At 39.2% G+C, this 18,432-nt stretch overlaps 1 protein-coding gene across 1 annotated transcript in view; it reads right to left on the bottom strand.

Annotated features, from left to right (window-relative positions):
- sf3b3 (splicing factor 3b, subunit 3) overlaps window positions 1-18,432 on the bottom strand; it is a 28,666-nt gene extending 10,234 nt beyond the window's left edge. Inside the window, exons 1-17 of the mRNA XM_036584725.1 lie at window positions 18,321-18,432; window positions 17,579-17,700; window positions 17,136-17,291; window positions 16,848-17,018; window positions 16,382-16,554; window positions 15,897-16,038; window positions 15,371-15,483; window positions 14,904-15,041; window positions 13,797-13,900; window positions 13,204-13,369; window positions 8,017-8,112; window positions 7,758-7,830; window positions 3,981-4,132; window positions 2,837-2,992; window positions 1,457-1,612; window positions 289-432; window positions 7-129 (exon numbers count right to left, since the gene is read on the bottom strand). Coding sequence (XP_036440618.1) covers window positions 7-129; window positions 289-432; window positions 1,457-1,612; window positions 2,837-2,992; window positions 3,981-4,132; window positions 7,758-7,830; window positions 8,017-8,112; window positions 13,204-13,369; window positions 13,797-13,900; window positions 14,904-15,041; window positions 15,371-15,483; window positions 15,897-16,038; window positions 16,382-16,554; window positions 16,848-17,018; window positions 17,136-17,291; window positions 17,579-17,648 — 2,133 coding nt within the window. The 5' untranslated portion in view covers window positions 17,649-17,700; window positions 18,321-18,432. The remainder of the gene's footprint in view (window positions 1-6; window positions 130-288; window positions 433-1,456; window positions 1,613-2,836; window positions 2,993-3,980; window positions 4,133-7,757; window positions 7,831-8,016; window positions 8,113-13,203; window positions 13,370-13,796; window positions 13,901-14,903; window positions 15,042-15,370; window positions 15,484-15,896; window positions 16,039-16,381; window positions 16,555-16,847; window positions 17,019-17,135; window positions 17,292-17,578; window positions 17,701-18,320) is intronic.

The following is an 18,432-nucleotide window of genomic DNA, read 5'->3' as shown; positions in this document are numbered from 1 at the left end:
ACTTACAGCCTCCTGGCCCTGCATCCTCACTCTGAAGAGCTTGACAGGGCGAGAGCCCAGGTAGCGGGTGCGAGTGTCGGACAGGTCTCCAGTTACAGGGTCCAGCACTGTACGCAGCAAAACACCGTTCTGACAGACACAGATAAGGTTAGACAGTCACTATAGACAGAAAACCAACCAAAAAGGTAAAGGCAGAAGATATTTAGAGAGAATCCCAGAGTCGAATCAGGAAAAAAGGCAGAGCTGTACATCATCCTACAGAGCAGAGAGCTGTGCATCGTGTGCTACCTGCAAGCCGATGTTGAGGTACAGGAAGCCGATGGTGCCTTTCTCTCCTAGCTCGTCCTGTTTCTCCACGCCTCCCATCTCCACTATACACAGAGACTCCGGCTGTGCAGGCAGAGCCTGCATACTCAGTGGCTGCAGACAGTCCTGTTTCCCAGAAAGGCAACGGAGAGAGTGAAAATTAAGCTTGAACGATGAGCTAAATTTAGGCAAACGATTATCACCTGCAGAATTATCACAGCAAACCACATTTACCACATGTGAGCATCACAGAGCAGAACCCTACAGCTTACATTGTCCCTGATATTATTACCATATAATCATCAACTACTTGCTCTAACAGTACTTAATTTATAATAACTACATTCTGAAAGCATGTAACACTTAAGACAAGCAAACTAGCATGTTGGCACACTTCTGCAGTGGGAAGGCTACCTGGTTAAAGAGTTTTCCTAAATGAAAAAATACATATCAAAATATATTCTTTATTCTAACAATAACTTTGCTAAGAGAGGAACAGCTTTACCCATGCAGCCAAATAAATTTGAATAAAATTGAGAATATTTACTTGTCTGACTGTGATTCAGCAGAAAACAACAACATCATGATGCAAATTCCTGTACAAGTCAGTAAATTGATATATTTTTTTTTTTTCAGTTTTGGGTAACAGGGTTGTGCATAAAATGTGGGACATAGGTTAAAATGACTTTAGTAAATTAAATAAATGAATAGGGAAAAATAATGATTTTTCTTATTATTTAATTGTCTGAAAATGAACAAAATAACACTAATTCTACTATTACTGGAAGATTTTAATGAAAATATTTCAGAGAACGTCAATGTCAGCGAAATGGGACAGCCCAAAACCATCACACTAAAGGTGAATACAGATACTTGTATTTTTTGTGATCATTTAAATACTAATTTTAATCATTTTATTCAAGTTAAAGTTCAGATCATCACTTTTTACAGAAACAATAACGAAAAAAAACGAGTCACATAAACTTCATGGAAAGTGCTGTGTGCTTAAGCACAGAAATCATATTCACACTGTCAGAGCAATGCAGTTCCAAACTAAACAACAAATCTATCCAACTCATCACGTAGAGAGGCTGGTAAAGAAATTGTTCATGCATGGGTCCTATACTGAAAGCAAAAGTAGATAACATACCGAGGGGTCCAGAGATATAATGCGCACTGTGTTGTCAACCAGGCCCACTGCCAAGAAGCGTGAACGCTGTTCGCCTGGAGGGACATTAGCAAGGCTCATGCACACAACGTCCGCAGACATCTCCTTTCTCTCTGTGTATTCATTCAACTGGCCCGACTGCAGAGAAAGAGGGTTATTACAGAGAGATGAAATCCACCAGTGCAATTTAAATAAATAGCCCAAAAAGCAATCAAACATCCAAAGATTTCCTAAGTTTGCTTTTTTAAACAGGACGAGCAATGGGTCTATTTAGATCCATCGGTTCCATATAAAATCACTTGCATGCTTAAAAGGCTCTTTGCATGGTGAAATAGTTCTTTAATAGTTTGTTGGCTGAAAATGTACATGATTTTATATATAATAGTTATTTATAGCACCGAAAAACGATTCTTCTATTGTTATACAGTTTGTCATTGTAACAATAGTGAAGCCCTTGTTCAAGCTGGATGCAGTTAATCTACTGCCAGTTACTTACATCATCTCTACAAAAGAGAACTGCAAGCTGAGTTTAAAGAATACTGTTCATAAATCAGCTAATATGGTCATTTTTGAAGGTTATTAGCTTGCTACGAAATAAAATATTAGCTACCTTGCTTATCTAGCTAGATAAGATTAGAGAGAGAACAGCAAGACAGACACATTCTTGAAACTGAAAAATATTTCTAATGTTGACCACATTGGAGCCAGTTTTTTTTTTTAACACTGCCACTTCCCTCTCAAAATGATGTAAAAGCACATTTATCCTATCAACATACTAGCACATTTAAAATAAACTTGCATAGTACCATGTCCACTGCACCAAATTCTCATGCTGACATAGCAGATTCATACTGTGAAATTAACCTGTTCAAATACTTAAATGTACAAAGCTGCATTTATATTTACCAACATTTCTTGTATTTTTAGTATGTTCGACAAAGTTTCTATACCAGTTTGGGTTTATTTGCAGAATCTTATAATTCTAAACTAGAGCGCCAAGAAAAAACAGGCTCTACCTGTGTTTTGTCCATTCTAAAAAAAGGCCATTTTCAATGACTTGGACAAATAAAAACTTTGATCTTCAGTTCCTCAAAACTGACCTGAACGTAAACATAACCTTATAATTCTAATTCCAATGTATATTATACTGACAAAACAAAAGCACAGCCAAAATTCAGGCTTTAACATGGCAGCTACTACTGTTTTTCATTCTCTGTATTCAAATTTATAGATAATATCAATATCATGTCTATCTGAGATTACTTAACTCAGTTTGTTTTTTCACTGAACCATTAATTTAAGAACTCGTGGTACTAAAACAGCAGTGCAAAAAAAAAAAAGCATTCTCTGCCATACACATACCGGGTCCATCTCAAAGTAGACCAGCTCTCCTCCTGTCAGAGCGATCACCACCTGCCGCTGGTTGACAGCACAGCGAACAATGGTCTTCTTCCCTGGTGTCTTCCACTCATTCACACGTTTATCTGCTCGGATGTGGCGGATGCCATCTGGATAAACCTTAAGACACACAGCTCCTTGTTATACAGTCCCCCTCCCTTTAAACTCAGTTCTGTTAATCCAGTTCCCACACACTGCACATCTTCCCTAATTTATAAATTACAAACCACACACACAAAAAAATGGTTCTATATTGTACCCAAAAGGTAGAACTGTCCATAGCACATTCATGCACATTTTCCATCTATCAGAAAAACCCTTTAATCATGCAAAGGGTTCTTTGAGTGTTCAGGGTTTTATATAGAACCAATTTCTTAACTAAAGAACCCTTGAAGACCCATCTTTTAAGAGTGAAGGTACAAATACTGATCTCTCAGAACACTGCAATATGCACATCTTAGATGTTCTAGATGAGTGTTCCCCGGCTATTCTGAATATATCAACACATTAATGTGAGCTTAAACAAAAGTTTGATAACATTAATTCATGTTAATCTTTTATTATGTCACATGACAGGTTTTATCAATACATTTTACTATAATGCACATCAGTGCAAATCACTGTAAATGCAACATGTGACAACATTATGGCAATAGGGTATTTTGTCCATACTGTGATGTCTTACTGCTACACTGAGTGTGAGGGCTAATAGGCTAAACATGCCATGGAAGTAGCATCAGTTGTCAGGAGAACTGCAGGAGAACACTGTTTAATTCAGTACACACAACCTGAATGATGCCTCTGGCCAGCCTCATTCTGTCCTGACAGTGAGACAACCTTCAGCCCATTCAAAGGGAGCATGAACAGTTGTGGTCCTGAGCTCCTGGCACAGACTGCTGTGGCATCTGTGAGGTCTTAACACAGCACCTTAGCCGACTTCCTCACGATAAAATATAGCATGCTTTAAAAAAAGGAGTGGGTGGATAGAAGACAAGTTCAGGGTGCGGTTTAAAGGCTTTGTTTAAACAAGTGCTCTGGATATTACAGCAATGTTTATCACAAATGGGGACTGAAGGACAGATTGTGGAAGAACAGTTACATTACTTACTTGCACCAGAGCATCATCCCCCAACAGAGAGCAGGACAAGGTTGGGGTAGTACCCAGAAAACCTGAATCTGTCACTTCTTCTACAGTTTCCCCAATCGACAGCACCAGAGTGGCGTTAACGAAGGACACAATGATGTAGGCATCAAACTCATCTGCGAAATGGAAAACGGATGTTGGTCAGCTTGCTCCACTGAAAGAAGGAAACTATGGTGTCAGTGATTTTCGAAATCATTACCTAAAATATAGACAGAAAGAAATGACCAACACCTCTACATCATCGCAGGTTTGGTTAACACTGCATAATGAGATGAAAATAAACTGTAGAAATGTACATATACGTCAGACCTACACATTCAAAGAAAAGGTCAGGCTAGCAGCTTAAAAAACATAACTTTATAAATAATGGAGAAACTAAACATATGTGAGGTTGAGATTACTATGTGATAATTATTAACTCAGGCATAGATAAGCCAGATAATATTACAAAGAGAATGAAAGTAATTTCACACAGTAAAACAGCCCCATCTGAGGAGTGTGCAGTTCAGTCACACAACCTGCAGAGCTCAGGGACTCTCACAGACTGCTGAACAAATAGCAGAGATCACATGATTTCTAGGAAAAGTGGCTGGCAGGGAATAGATTACCCACAATGCACTGCATAGCACTCTGAAAACCAGCCAGTTGTTGTGTGACAGAGAAAAGTTAACCTTCATCAGGATCCTACTTACTGAATAGTTCTGCAAGTGAGAGCATGCCTAAAAGAATCTACAGGTACTGCATGAAGGCGGAATAAATCCAAGAGCCACTCTTTTCACTGAACTCTATACACACAAAAATCTACATGTCTGGTGTAGCCAGAAAGTCTTTTCGTAGGTTTCTAGTTGAATAAATATCAAAGATACAATCTGAAAGTCAGTTTTCATTAAAATTAAAAATTTCACATATAATACTCCTCACTGTGCTACCACTGCCACACAGGACTATCTGCAGTTTAAAAAGAACCAGAGAACCTTGCCACAGACCTTTACCTGTCACTCTGCTCCAACATAAAGTACAGCATGGATCACACAAGGAACAACACAAGAAAATGGTGTATACAAATCCAATTCCAAAAAAGTTGGGACAGTAGGTAAAATAAAATAAAGACAGAAAGCAGTGATTTATAAATCCTCTTTGAAGTGAATTTAAATATAGACTGCGCAAAGCTAAAATATGCAAGGTTTCACTTATCAACGCCACTGTTTTTCGTAAAATATACACTCATTCTAAAATTAATGCCTTCAACACATTCCAAAAAAGTTGGGGCAGGGGCAATTTCAGACTGGAAGCATAGAGAATATGTTCAAAAACATCTTAAATAGGTAATATAATTATGCTTGGGTATGAAAGGAGCTTCGAGGATAAGACCGGTTTGCCAAAAATGCATCAGTGAAAAAATCCAAATACTCCTCAAACAGTTAAGAATTTTAGGTATTTCACCCTCTACAGTGCACAATATTAACAGATTCAGGGAACCCAAAGAAATCTGTGTGTAAAAGACAAGGCTGAAAACCAAAATGAATGCCTGAGACCTTCAACTCCTCAGAGAGCACTATATTAAAAGCATGCTTCTGTGATGGAGATCACCGCATGGGCATGAGAATATTTGACAAATTATGGTGAATAAACATTGTTCATTGCTGCATCCACAAACGCAAGTTAATACTGTATTATGCACAGTGGAAGTCATACATCAACAATGTCCAGAGACCCTGCTGACGTCTCTGGGATTGAGCTCAAAGCAAAAATGAAGTGATGCACAGTGGTAATGTGTATTGTGGTCTGGCAAGTTATCCTTTCAGACTGTTTATGGAAATGATGAAAATGAACATAATATTCTCCGGTCCAAAGAAGAAAAGGACCAAGTTGTTACTTGCATGTAGGTCAAAGGCCAGTATCTGTCATGGTATGGGGCGTATTAGAGGGTGATTTGTACACCTGTGAAAGCACCATTAAAGCCCATTTCACACCCGATGTGACGTGACGTGCCACTCTGCAACTCTTATTTCACACCGGATGCGACAAAAGTGACAAGGCGAAAGCAGTATTTGTTTGCATCACATTTTCATGTAATATGTGTATCTGTACTATCCATTTGTTGGTTAAATAAGTTTAATGTAGATGAAACAAAAAAATGAACAATAAAAATCTGACTAGCTGCCATGACTGTTGCTAGCCTCCTGACCATGTGATATATAGCTATATGAAGAGGGGGAGATTCAGGAGGATTCACAACATTACCAATAGAGGGATCACTATCACCTTGTCAAAGAGTTAAAACTATATTTGTAAAGTTGATTATTAGCCTAGATTGAATATTCTAGCATAAACCCTGCATTTTGTACTGCTTCTAGAAACTGCTAGCATGCTGCGCATGGACACATCAAAAAGACAGAGTATTTTTGCGCTTTGCGCACAGTGCCGCGTGATGCACAGCGGGTGTAAAAGGCTACGCTCATTAATATTAGAGCATGTATCATGCTGCGCGGTGTGGTTATTGAATCTGGTGTGAAATGGGATTTAGCTGAACACAGTACTGGAACACCACATGCTGCCTTTTAGACGCAGTCTGGCTACATCCATGCTTATTCCAACACCAAGCCTCACTGTTACAATAGCGCTCACCCGCCCCCCCACCATCTTCTACTTTTCCTTATGATATTATGCATATGTTCTGTCTCGAGACATGATTAGCCAGTTACTTTTGTCCCCACGCTTGAGCATCTTAAACAACATACTGATACAGTTGTAGAAGTCGTTAGAGTGGCTCCTGGTGGCTGTTGGGCCCTTAGCAGCTGCTTATTTCACTTACTAGGAAGAGCAGGCACTGACAAGGACTTTATTCAAGACTTTCCATGTTTTTTCGTTTTAGATGTTTTTTTTAATTAGTGAGACTTAAATAATCATGTCTGTTGCCCATCCAAACCCACAGTTACTGAACTGATTCATTTAGTTTTACACAACATGTCACAGGCCCTACACATGAACACGTACATTCCATGGTTTCTGGTTTAAGGGAAAGGGAGATTGTGCCTTTTTCGTGGCTGCTCCCAAATTGTGGAACAGTCAGACAATTTTCATTAGGTCTTCCTCTAATATCAACATTTTAAAATCCGAGTTAAGGACTCATTTGTTCTCTCTGACATACAGCTCGGCCTGAGTTTTATGGTTGTATTTTCTGTGTTGTGTCTCTATACTGTGTTATATATTTTTATTACTACCTTAATTACTTTACCACAAGTATTTTGTCACATCACTGTAATCTTTACACTTATCATTTAGTAATTTTTCTTTTATGGTATCATTTATAACATCTTTATAACTAAAGATGTCTTTACTCGACTAGCTGTTGTTCTGGTTTTACCTGCCCAGATCTGCACAGCATTCTAGGTAAAATCAGCTGGTTAAAAGAATGTGACTTTACATGCAGTCTCTTACTAGACAGCACACAGCGCCTATGAGATGTTTTCTAGTTTCTATTTCCTCTGCTATGGAAAGTGCACTCATTGTTAATGGTGAGCCATTTGGAGCCAAAACTCATCTTTTACAACGTCTTTCATGGAGGGACTGATGTAGGCACTGCCAATAACGGCTCCTGAAGGACACAGCAAATAAATCTTCCCCAAGCATTATCTGCTACATTATTGCATTACTCCATTCCTGACAAAATTAAAAACCTTTTTCACAAAAAAAATAAAAATTAAAAAATTAAAAAAAAAACAAACAAAAGGCATATACCTTCTATGTGCCTCCTAACGGTCCACACAGCATTGGGGTTACCAGGAAGTTCAGAGACAGCCATCTCTGAGACCTGTGGGCACATGTATGCATGAACATACTATACACAAATATCTGACCAAAAATGCATGTATGCAAAACCACAAAGTGCCTAAATGATGTCAAACCACAGATGTTCTTAGAATCCTGTCATTATGGTGACAGACATTAACTTTCAGTTGCATGTTTCAACTTTCAACTTTCATTTCTGCACATGCACCTCCAATCCATGTCTGAGAACCCTCAAAGTTGATCTAGGTCCCCTTCCACACGCTACATACAACTGAGGAGTGTCCTCATTGGCCAAATCAGCAATCTGCAGGTAAAAAAAGACAGAAATAAGAGGTCAAGTAAAACAAAAGTAAAAGAAACTATAAATGACAGGGTTCACACATTTTTTGAACAGTGGAATTTCATGACTTATGAAGTTACCATTACAAACATCTGGCATGTTACTGAGATACATCTACACTGATCCACCATGATGTACGGTAGGATATCACTTTTCAGTTTTTTCCAGCAACAGCAATATTTGATAGCATAAAACTTCATTTTGAGCTCTTTACTAACAGTATCCAAGCCCTGACAGTTAATTGTGATTTGTTTAAAATCCAAAATTTATGGAAACTCAGGAAGCATCTCAAGCATGCTTTATAAATAATAGATGCAGTGCTCTCATCCACATTAGCGCTGAAAGGTGAAAGCTCTCATACTGTTTTTATGGCACATTTAACTGCATCAACAGAAAACCTCAGGTGTTTGGGCAAGAAACGATGCAATGACTAGGGCCTCTGACCAAAACGTGAGTTTGACAGTGCCCTCTGGTGGAATACAGAGTTCAGACATTGTCTTTTTCATTTGTCATCACGCCTAAACACAAGAACAAGTAATGTCAGAAAAGATCATTTGCATATGATTCACTATTTGATTTAAACATTTTTGTGACTATTCAGACATTCTGACGCAACCCTGTGATACAGTAATATTATTATGGTTATTATTATTATTACTAAATATTGCCCAGCACTACTTTAACATAGACTGAAAGACATACATTATTTAAATATTAAAACATTGCAAGTGAATTTTGACTCGTCTATGTTCTGACACCCGAGTCATTCCCTGTTCTCAATGTTTCCATCGGTTTCATTTGTAAAGAATGATTTTGTAAAAACACATAAACACACACAAACACACACACACACAATTTCCATGCAAATCATAATGATTAGGCGGAAACCATTGCCCACTTCATTCCGTTCAGCCACATATGATAGGAAATGCAGAGAGTTAATTTGGCTTGTTACTTTTCCTTCGCCGGTATTTGAACGTCAAACACCTTCCACAAAGTTTGCAAAACCAATCTGTACATTACCCTGTGGCTAACCAGGGCTTATGTCAGCAAATGTTAGTAATGCTAGCCCATACGAGGACACATTTGACTTGTGTCCTTTTTTTTGTCATTACTGTGATTATGACAAACCACATGGGGAAAAGTCCAAGAAATTCCATAACACTTCCAGCACTTATTTTCCATGGTATTCCAGGCCTGGGAAAGTACAATTTTATATTCCATGCCTTTTGTTGGATTTTCAAAACCATAACAACTCTGGAGTGAGGACTCTACAGGAAGCAGATGTACACTAACACGCACAATCCATTTGCATCTTGGACTAGATGCTGTGTACCAACTCAACACGCACTGGCCAAACAGCGGACCATTTGACCAAACCAATTCACAGCAACGCACTGTTCATATCCGATATGTATAAACCTTAACATTTGTAAGGTAACAAACATTATAAGGTCTTTACAAGAGTCACAGAGGTAAGAACAGACTCCTCAGGTCTAATCTTCAATACATGCCTGACTGCTTCTAATGAGGCCTGACCGCCAGCTGGAGTCAAGTAACATCAGAAAGCCTGGGAAGTCTCATTTTTTAATTTGGCCGCATTATCTTTTTTACTTCCCATTTTACGTAACTGAAACCTTTATCAATGGATTTTTAGCTGAACAAGTTTCAACATCACTGCACCTATTCACACCAAGACTGCAGGCAGAGTTTACGCAATATCAGAGACTGATATCAAATAGCACGCCCACATAGTTCTCTCGCAAACAGCCCAGCTCACCTGGCAGAAGGTTTGAGCACACTGACGATAGCATCGGGAATCCTGGAAAGCCTGTATCTATCGCAACGGCTATCAAGTTGGGCAATTTTAATGTTAGAAAATGTGCCATTCGCAGACGTACTTAAGAAAAGCACATGTTGCATAATCTGTTTTTTCTTTTTTTTAAAAAAAAAGGCATGCATGTTCCATATCAGTCTTATATACTCTATGGTTTCAGAACTGCAGCAGCACAAGGCACTTCAATTCACTGGCATATGTACCATCATCTACATTCTTGAGTTATGCCAAAAAACCTTGAGAAATAGACAATAAGTACTCTTTACCATCTTAGCTTGGTTAGTTATTTATTCACGATACTGTGTCTCTCTGCTTGCTAGATGTGATGTTCAAGGCACTTGATAACCTTAACATGGACTGATCAGAAAAAAGTTAAACCTGGTGGACTTTGTCCTCGTCTTTCTCCTCCAAAATGAAGGGCAATAAGAACTAATTTTTCGAGTCTATTCATTTAGAACGCTTGATGTGTTAAACTTCCCACCAATTACACCTTTAACGAAGATTCACTCCACTCCTCCGCTTTGCAAAATTTTTGCAGAATTCACTCATCTGAACGCATGCTTACTTGCAGTGCTGAAATAACGACCTTTTTAATACTGTCTTCAGAAGTTCAGCTCTGGCCCACACTTATATTAATCTTAACTAAGACTTATAGGAGTCTTTTTTTTGTCCTCTCTCTCTTATTCCGTTTTAAACCCAGGGGGTTATGCCCGGATCAGACGACACAATATTTCTGTCTTTCACGATAGTCAGTATCTTAGTGCCATAATCTTGTGCCGTGTCTTGGTCGGGAGACTGGCAACACTACAAGCTTGATATGAAACAATCAATCATCGCTCACGTCCTTGCCCGAGTCCATAGATCGTCAGAGAGGAGGACCAAGAAATTGTCAATCATGGCTACAGAATGTACAACAGTGGCGGTTTTGTGTTCTGAAAAGAAAAATAAAGAAAAAGGGGGGGGAAAAAAAACAGAAAAAAACCCCAACACAACATGATTGTGGCCCGTTCCTGGGTGTCACAAAGAGGACAGTATGGGACACGTCCATCCATCAAAGGGAACTTGAGGTAACAAATGTGTTAACATAAACATTATATAAAATGTACCAGGTTTGCTGTATATAAACAGCCACTATAAATGCTATTTCTCGCCAACATTTATCTTTCTGGACTCTGTCATGGGACTCCCTCAGGGAAACATCAAAAAGGAAGGAGTATTGTTGCCACAGCTCAGCCTTTCTTCTGTTTCGTCTCTCCACATGACTGCTGAAATAGCAGCATCCCCCTTTCTTTGTTGTTTACATATGCTCACGGACACACAATCTGTTCTATTGGTTAACATCAATAAATGCATCATAGGAGATGTCAAACTAGGCACTAGAGATGAAACGATATTAAAATTTCATATCACAATTATCGGTATTATCGCGATATTGTTCAAATGTGTTGAAAAGTAAAATAAATTTAAAAATACTGATACACAAACTGAAACTCGTTTCACCAACTTTTATATCAACACAAATAGAATTGGCAGCAATATGCACTTTTTGTTTGCATAAACATTAAAAAAATAAGGTCAATACATTTTTAGTATTACTTTTGTATTACAATACTTGTAATACTCTGTAAACAAAAGAATAGCAAATGTATTATTACTGTTATTATTATTATTATTATTATTACTCTTACTGTTATTATTCTTATTATTACTGTTGTAATTATTTTATTATTATTATTAGTATTATTATTATTAATTACAATAACTAGGGATTTCCCTGCATAGAGAATTAAATCTTAACCAACTCTGAGGTGGGTCTTAATGGAAAATTACTACTTCTAAGAAGTGTTGAACTCGGGGGATTTCTGTCCGAACTGCAACTGCAGCATTATTGTGCCGTTGTGGCGCTGAACCCCTAATCAACACAGTGCACCAGGAAAAACAGCCAAAATCACAGAGGAATTGCATGACCGTGCTGTGAGCTGCAGACAGTGTAGAACTCACACAGTGTGTCTTCACCTGTGGAGCTGCTTCTCTAAAAGCATTTTAAAACTAAAACATAACTTAAAATTAACGCGCATCTGAGCTGCGGCAGAAACACTCCTAAAGTTTAATCTCTGAAACTCTGCTTTTCCTAAAAGCAGCACACAGCGTTTACTCGCGAGGTCCCGTCTCAAAGCACACTATCTTCCCTATGTAGTGCACTTCGTGGATCATGAAATAGCAAAACCTTCACCCGAAGAGTGCATGAAATGTTCGACTAAGTCATCTATAATCAACATTAACAATAGATTACAAATTCCCTATTTAAAACTCAACTGCTGGTTAATGATGATCGTGTTTGTTTGAACAGTAGTGCCCCATGTAGGGGACATTGAGTGATTTGAGACGGTGTTATTCTCTTCTCAGACAGTAAACACTGCAAGCGAGACGAGAAAGGGGAGCTGTGCAGATTGAACTTCTGCAGCGTCTCATTTCAGAGCTTGTGTGACTTAACTCAGAGCTCATTTTGGAGACACTGCTCCACAAAAATGTGTTAAAAGCTTTAGTTTCGAATTCACAGTTGACTCACCGATTTTTTTTTGACGCTAAAAGCATCATTTTATATTATTAACGAACCATAAGCATAAGTTAAACCACACAAACCGTGACATTTCTTCTATTTCGAAGTCCCCACAGACTTCTACGTTAAAGCTAACCTTGCATTCTCTAAAAAGTAGCGGGTGGTGGTCGCGAAATGACTCGTAAAGTTTGATGGGTTGCCCCCTTTCGCCGCTATTTTCTTTCGGCCCGTTCTGCAGACAGGGTGGTCATCTTCAATTAACTTTCCTTCTGCATTCTTATAAAACCCAAAATATGACCAAACGTCAGACTCGGTCTTCTTAGAAGGCTGAAATATCTCTGAATCTCCGAGTTTTCACACCGTGGTAATCGACTGCGGTTTTAACGATACTGTAAAGTTCAAACGGTACTACTAACCGTCTTTAATTTTACCGCGGTTTACCGTGAAACCGGTAACCGTTTCATCTCTACTAGGCACAATAATACAAAAACATTGACAAGCTAGACTTTGCCAGGGTGTCATGGGGCATTCCGCGTACCCGACACTCATATTCGGGATCAGCACTGGAAATTTGTACGCTGCAACAAAATCAGGTCAAAATCAGACTGAATTCGCCTAATGTGATTGTATGCAATGTCGCACAGTCTCACAAGTTTACCTGGCATGACATGATGGGGGACAGGTTCTCCTGCTCATCCACAAGCACCAGGTTCTTGAGGGGTCGTGGTTGGAAGAAAAAGGTGTCCCCTTCCTCCAGAGGCATGGCAGAAGAGAACTCCGGTTCATCATCATCATCACCCAGGTGAGCTATCTGATACAGGTAACTAACACAAAGAAACAAAGCTCAGGTACAGAAAGATAGCTAGTTTTAGCGTGTGTGGTCACAGACAGAGGAGTTTTAGTTCTCCAATAACACTGTCAGACATTAAACACTCATCACTTCAACAGTACAGAGTGCAACCACATCAGAGGACACTACCACAAAGCAGGAGAGTCAATACAGTGAGCTAGAGACCACAGAAATGTTAAGCCAAAAAATAAAAATAAAATAAAATAAAATGCTAATCTGTCCTTGCATTTTCTGATTCCTTGGTGTCGTCAAAATGTCAAAGAAAAATGAAATGTCCTTTCGAATGACATGTTTACAGAAAATGACCACTCAGTGAAAGAGAATAAAATCATTCAGAAAACTGAACTCCAGGCCTATTTCCTTTATTTGACTTTCAGGAGAGAATGTGTGTCGCAACTTACTGGTTTCCAAATTCTGATGCCACGAATAAGAAACCAGTCTTCAGCACACACATGGCTGTGGCCACAGGAACAGTATCAAAGTATTTCATCCTGATCTCTGTGACCTAGGAGGTAGTGAAAAATGCTGTTTATAGAACAATTTTACACACTTCAAATTCACCTCAAGAAACAGTATCAATTATACAATCAGGAAAAAGAAATGCTAAACAATCCCAGTTTCTGGTGTCTGTCTACTTGTGGGGAGTTAGTGTAATCAGATATTTAAAGCACCAATCAAAAATTCTGGGAATAGATTTTTTTTTCCTGCATATTCGTCAGACCACACTGGTAGAAGCAGAAACGCCAGCCTTGACAGTTCACTCTCAACAGATTTCAGCACAGTCATTATTCATCAAGAAGGACACCCACCCAACTCTCATGCTTTTCACTCATCCATATAGCTGGAGAAACTTATAAAAGGCCAGATTACGTTAAATTTAGCTGTATTCAAACATTCTAATATTGTTTAAACATAGTGAAGGGCAGGTGCTATAATGCACTGTTAGGAAAAACAAAACTGATGTATCAAGTCAAAACTGACAAATATCGAGTACCACTAACACCCCCTTTCAGACTTCATGGTTTGTTCATTCCTTTAGGGCCTTTTTACACCTTACATCACATTCGGATTTCACTTAAAAAGTCAGGATAAATACACCTAGAATGCAGAGCTATCAGACTACAGTCCGATCACTCAAATCACACGCGGAGGTTGTCAGAGGCAGAGCTTGACCACAAGTAACACAAGTGGAAACGGAATGGAAATAAATTGTAAAAAGACAAAAAACAACGTGTTTTTTACGTGTAAAAATCATGTATCACCCACACTGATGCTTTTTAGTAAAAAGTGTAAATGGAATCTGGCCAAAGTTTATTCACATGTGAACTGGTTCTTAGTGTTGTGAGCTCTGAGCTGAAGCAGAGCCTATCCCCCCCACACACACACACACGGCTGCAGAGCTGCAAATGTAAGTCAGCAGAACTCTCTGTGCAGCTAAAACTTTTTTTATAAAAAAGTATTTGCAATAAATGACCAACTAATGCCCAAACTGCAGCTGAAACTCTCACCATCTCCTCATCTGTTTCCAAGGTAACCTTGAAAATGTCTCCTTGCTCAGTCTGGGCCAGGAAGAAGAACATGGACTTGGTCTTGTGTGTGGCAGAGCAGACGAAGATCATGCCCCTCTCAGGGTCATCCAAGTCATTCTGATACAGAGCAGAAACAAACAGGAAGCGGAGTGGATCAGTTCCAAACCAAGTCAAAGTTCGCTTACATTGAATTCATATTGTGCCACAAACAGCGAACACAGAAATAACCACAAAGACCACACAGGAATGCTCTGAATATGTTTGCAACTAGTAGTTTCAACATAGATTCTGAGATCAGAAGTCTTAATTGTCTCCAGGAATTGTCAGAGAAGAGACATGAAACCTCATCATTTCAGCTGGCAGTGCTACAGTTTGAGGCTAGTTGAATGAAAGCTGGCTTTAATCCTGAAACTCTTTGTCTGATGCATAACCACCTAAATACTCACTCTCCGGCGTGGGATGGGGCAGCGGATATCTGGCTGGTCTCCAAAGTTCTTGTAAGTGATGTAATTCTCTGAGCAAATAAGCACTCCGCTGGGTCCATCAGAGCCACCTGGAACTGTTTTACACAAGGCCAAAAACCAGAATCAGACATGGACCCAATTTACAGTAATAACATTACTAAACTAATGCAGGCAGAATTTACAGGCACCATTCCCTCTAAGAGCAGGCTGTGGTCCCATTTGATACTGTTCATTTTGCACAAATGAACTCTCACAGGAAAGAGACGTCATGTTTGTGGATGAGTAGAGATCAGAGACAATGTTCTCTCCAGCATCAGTCAGAGAAGAGACATGAGGATAATCATCATTTCTACATCATAACCACAAGTTACATGTAAGACTGAAAAACAATTTTTTTTTTTTTAATTGTAATTACAAACTAGGTGCAATTCTTAAGATTTCAAGAGCTGCTATTTTCATTGTACCCTATATTATTTACAACTGTCTGCAGTGTTATGGATTGGATTACCTGTGATTAGGAAATTGCCGTGCTCCTCTAGAGCCTCGCTGTACTTGCGCACCACATGGTTGAGCCCCAGGTCCAACTCGTAAAAGGTCAGAGTCTGCTGCGTGTTTGCCGCTGCCTCTCCTGTGGGGTCATTATCGGCTTCCTGTAAGAAAGTACAGTAGAAATTGCTGAATGAGATGAATGACTAGAGTGGTATGTTCCATAAAGCTGGAGTTCTGTGTGCATGTAGTGATCAGAGGCTTTTATATTCTCTCCAGTGATAGGTCAGAGAAGAGACATGAGCAAACTCATCATTTCAATGGGGAAATGTTTAAACAAGTGAATGGCAGGAGTAATAACACTGCATTGTCCACCATAACATCTGGTAGGTCAACTCTGGAACTACAATTCAACAATCTTCACAGACAAGGAATTTGGACCTGACCAGAGAATCACAACACTGTAAACAGTGGGGGGGAAAGCAAGCTCTCCAAAAGTATCCTTACCTCATAGTCCATCTCAAGGCAGGCAAACATGGGGTTCTCAAAGCCAACATCCACCCCGACAACATGGTAGACAAGTGTGTTGGCTTTGTGCGCTTCCAGAGGAGATGAGATGGTGAGGCGAGCAGCAGCATCTCTGTTCAAAATGTATACTAACTTCTGCTTCTCTATAGCACCTAAAAGGAAAGTAAACAATAGAAAACTATCCAAAGTCAAGACTTTAATTGATTTATTTGTTATACAAACCCAGTTCCAAGGTTGAACAGTAAGTAATATGCAAATAAAAACAAAGTGGTGACCTGCATTTAAATGAAAACCATATAAAGACAAGACTTTTCAATTTTATCGTTTTGTGCAAATGTACTCTTATCCTGAAATATGCATCCTTTTAGTCACCACCTTTTACAGTGACGTCCACGTTTAATTTAAAAATGATATAGCTCTGTAAGTTAACTATGCACAGGTTTACCTATCATGACAGCCCTGCCTTTGGGGTCCACAGCCAAGAACTGTCCAGGAACAATGCGTCGACAGCCACTCTTGCCAAAGGTCTCCTGGTGCACTTTTTCAAACATGTTCTTTGAAGGCTGGTACTCCAGGATAACAATACGTCCTGAGTCACTGCCCACCACAATGTAGTCTTCCGTTTAAAAGTACATGTACAGAAAAGAAAGCGTAAGACAAAAATAGTCAAAAAATTACATTCGATCTGTAAACGCAAATATTCCATGTGGTAAACAAAAATCAATGTGCTTACCTTTCGTTCCACCAGTGAGCCTGAAGGCCATGAGGGAGCGGATGATGCCAAACACCTCCATGGTGAGCAGTGTGTGGACCTTCCCTGTGTTGGCATCAGGACGCAGCAGTTCTAGAATCTTTCCTCGGGAAACAACAATCTCCTGCTGTTTTGTGCCTAGAGAGAAAGGAAGCCATGCAGTGATCATTTGATGTCCAATATACTATAAAGCTTAAACAAAAGTTAGACTATACAATTGACAAGTATGTAAAAAAACGAATTATTTATGCTCAATAAATCCATAAAAGTAATGCTTTTCTAGAACTGATCAGCTGTTACACATTCCTGTTCGTTTCTTTCAGTTTACATAGATGAAGATTACAAAATCATACAATACAGCTGTATAAACTGAGCATTACTTTTTGGGGTGTCTAACAAAAAAGAAGTAAAAGTTAACAGGATACCTGAGAAGTTGCCATGGATGGCATGAGTAATGCCAGTCGCACGCTGCAAGGTGAGGTTGTACAGAAACATTGTAGATGTCTCTGGACCCCTTAGGCTTGGATGTAGAAAGTTGTTGCTGCACCTGCAACCCCGAAAAAAACTCTCAGCCGAGTTCAACATGCAAGAAATCACAACACAGTCTAACCTTTATTAGCTTGCATAAGTCTCTCTGTAAACTAACGGCCATTTTTTTAATGGCAACTACAGTACCCGCAAAAATGTATGCTATTCCACAAACACTGACGGTTTACGTCTGCAAACAACTGCTAACTATTCCACTAACTATGTCAAGCAAAACAAAGAATTGCAGAACTTTTACTGAGACAACAACTCGTATTGTGAACTCTCTCTTCAGGCTCGCTACTTAGCTAATGTACGAGTTCGTTAGCGTTAGCTGTAGCTAGCAGGTTTGTCTACCTAATTTGGCTACCAAGAAAACGCTCCATTTGCCAAGAAAACAACTGGAAAACATAAAGGTAACATGTACAACAGGCTAACAGATGTCGGGGATTTTTCTTTTCCAAACTGATCGACTTTTTCAGAGTTAACGTCCTGCGAGCTTCCCATGATTCACTCTGTCTTACCTAGCCTCTCAGCTAACGGCGCAGCCGGACATAACTCGTTCTTTTGTGTCGTATTGACAGAAATTTATCAATAATATTGTTCTTTGATTTGTGTTTGTAGTGTATTAAAGGTGTTTACCGATACAGAAGTCAGGATGGTGCAGATTTCGACACGATGAAAAACTTTTTGTCGGTGTTTGAGCGTTTCGTATTTTAAACGCCGCTCAAACGATTCGGGTCCTTCAAGCTCG

This window comes from Colossoma macropomum, unplaced genomic scaffold (genome assembly GCF_904425465.1).
Source record: "Colossoma macropomum unplaced genomic scaffold, Colossoma_macropomum, whole genome shotgun sequence".
NCBI lineage: Eukaryota > Metazoa > Chordata > Actinopteri > Characiformes > Serrasalmidae > Colossoma > Colossoma macropomum.
The sequence above is the reverse complement of the archived record's forward strand: the minus strand, read 5'-3'. Positions and strand labels throughout refer to the sequence as shown.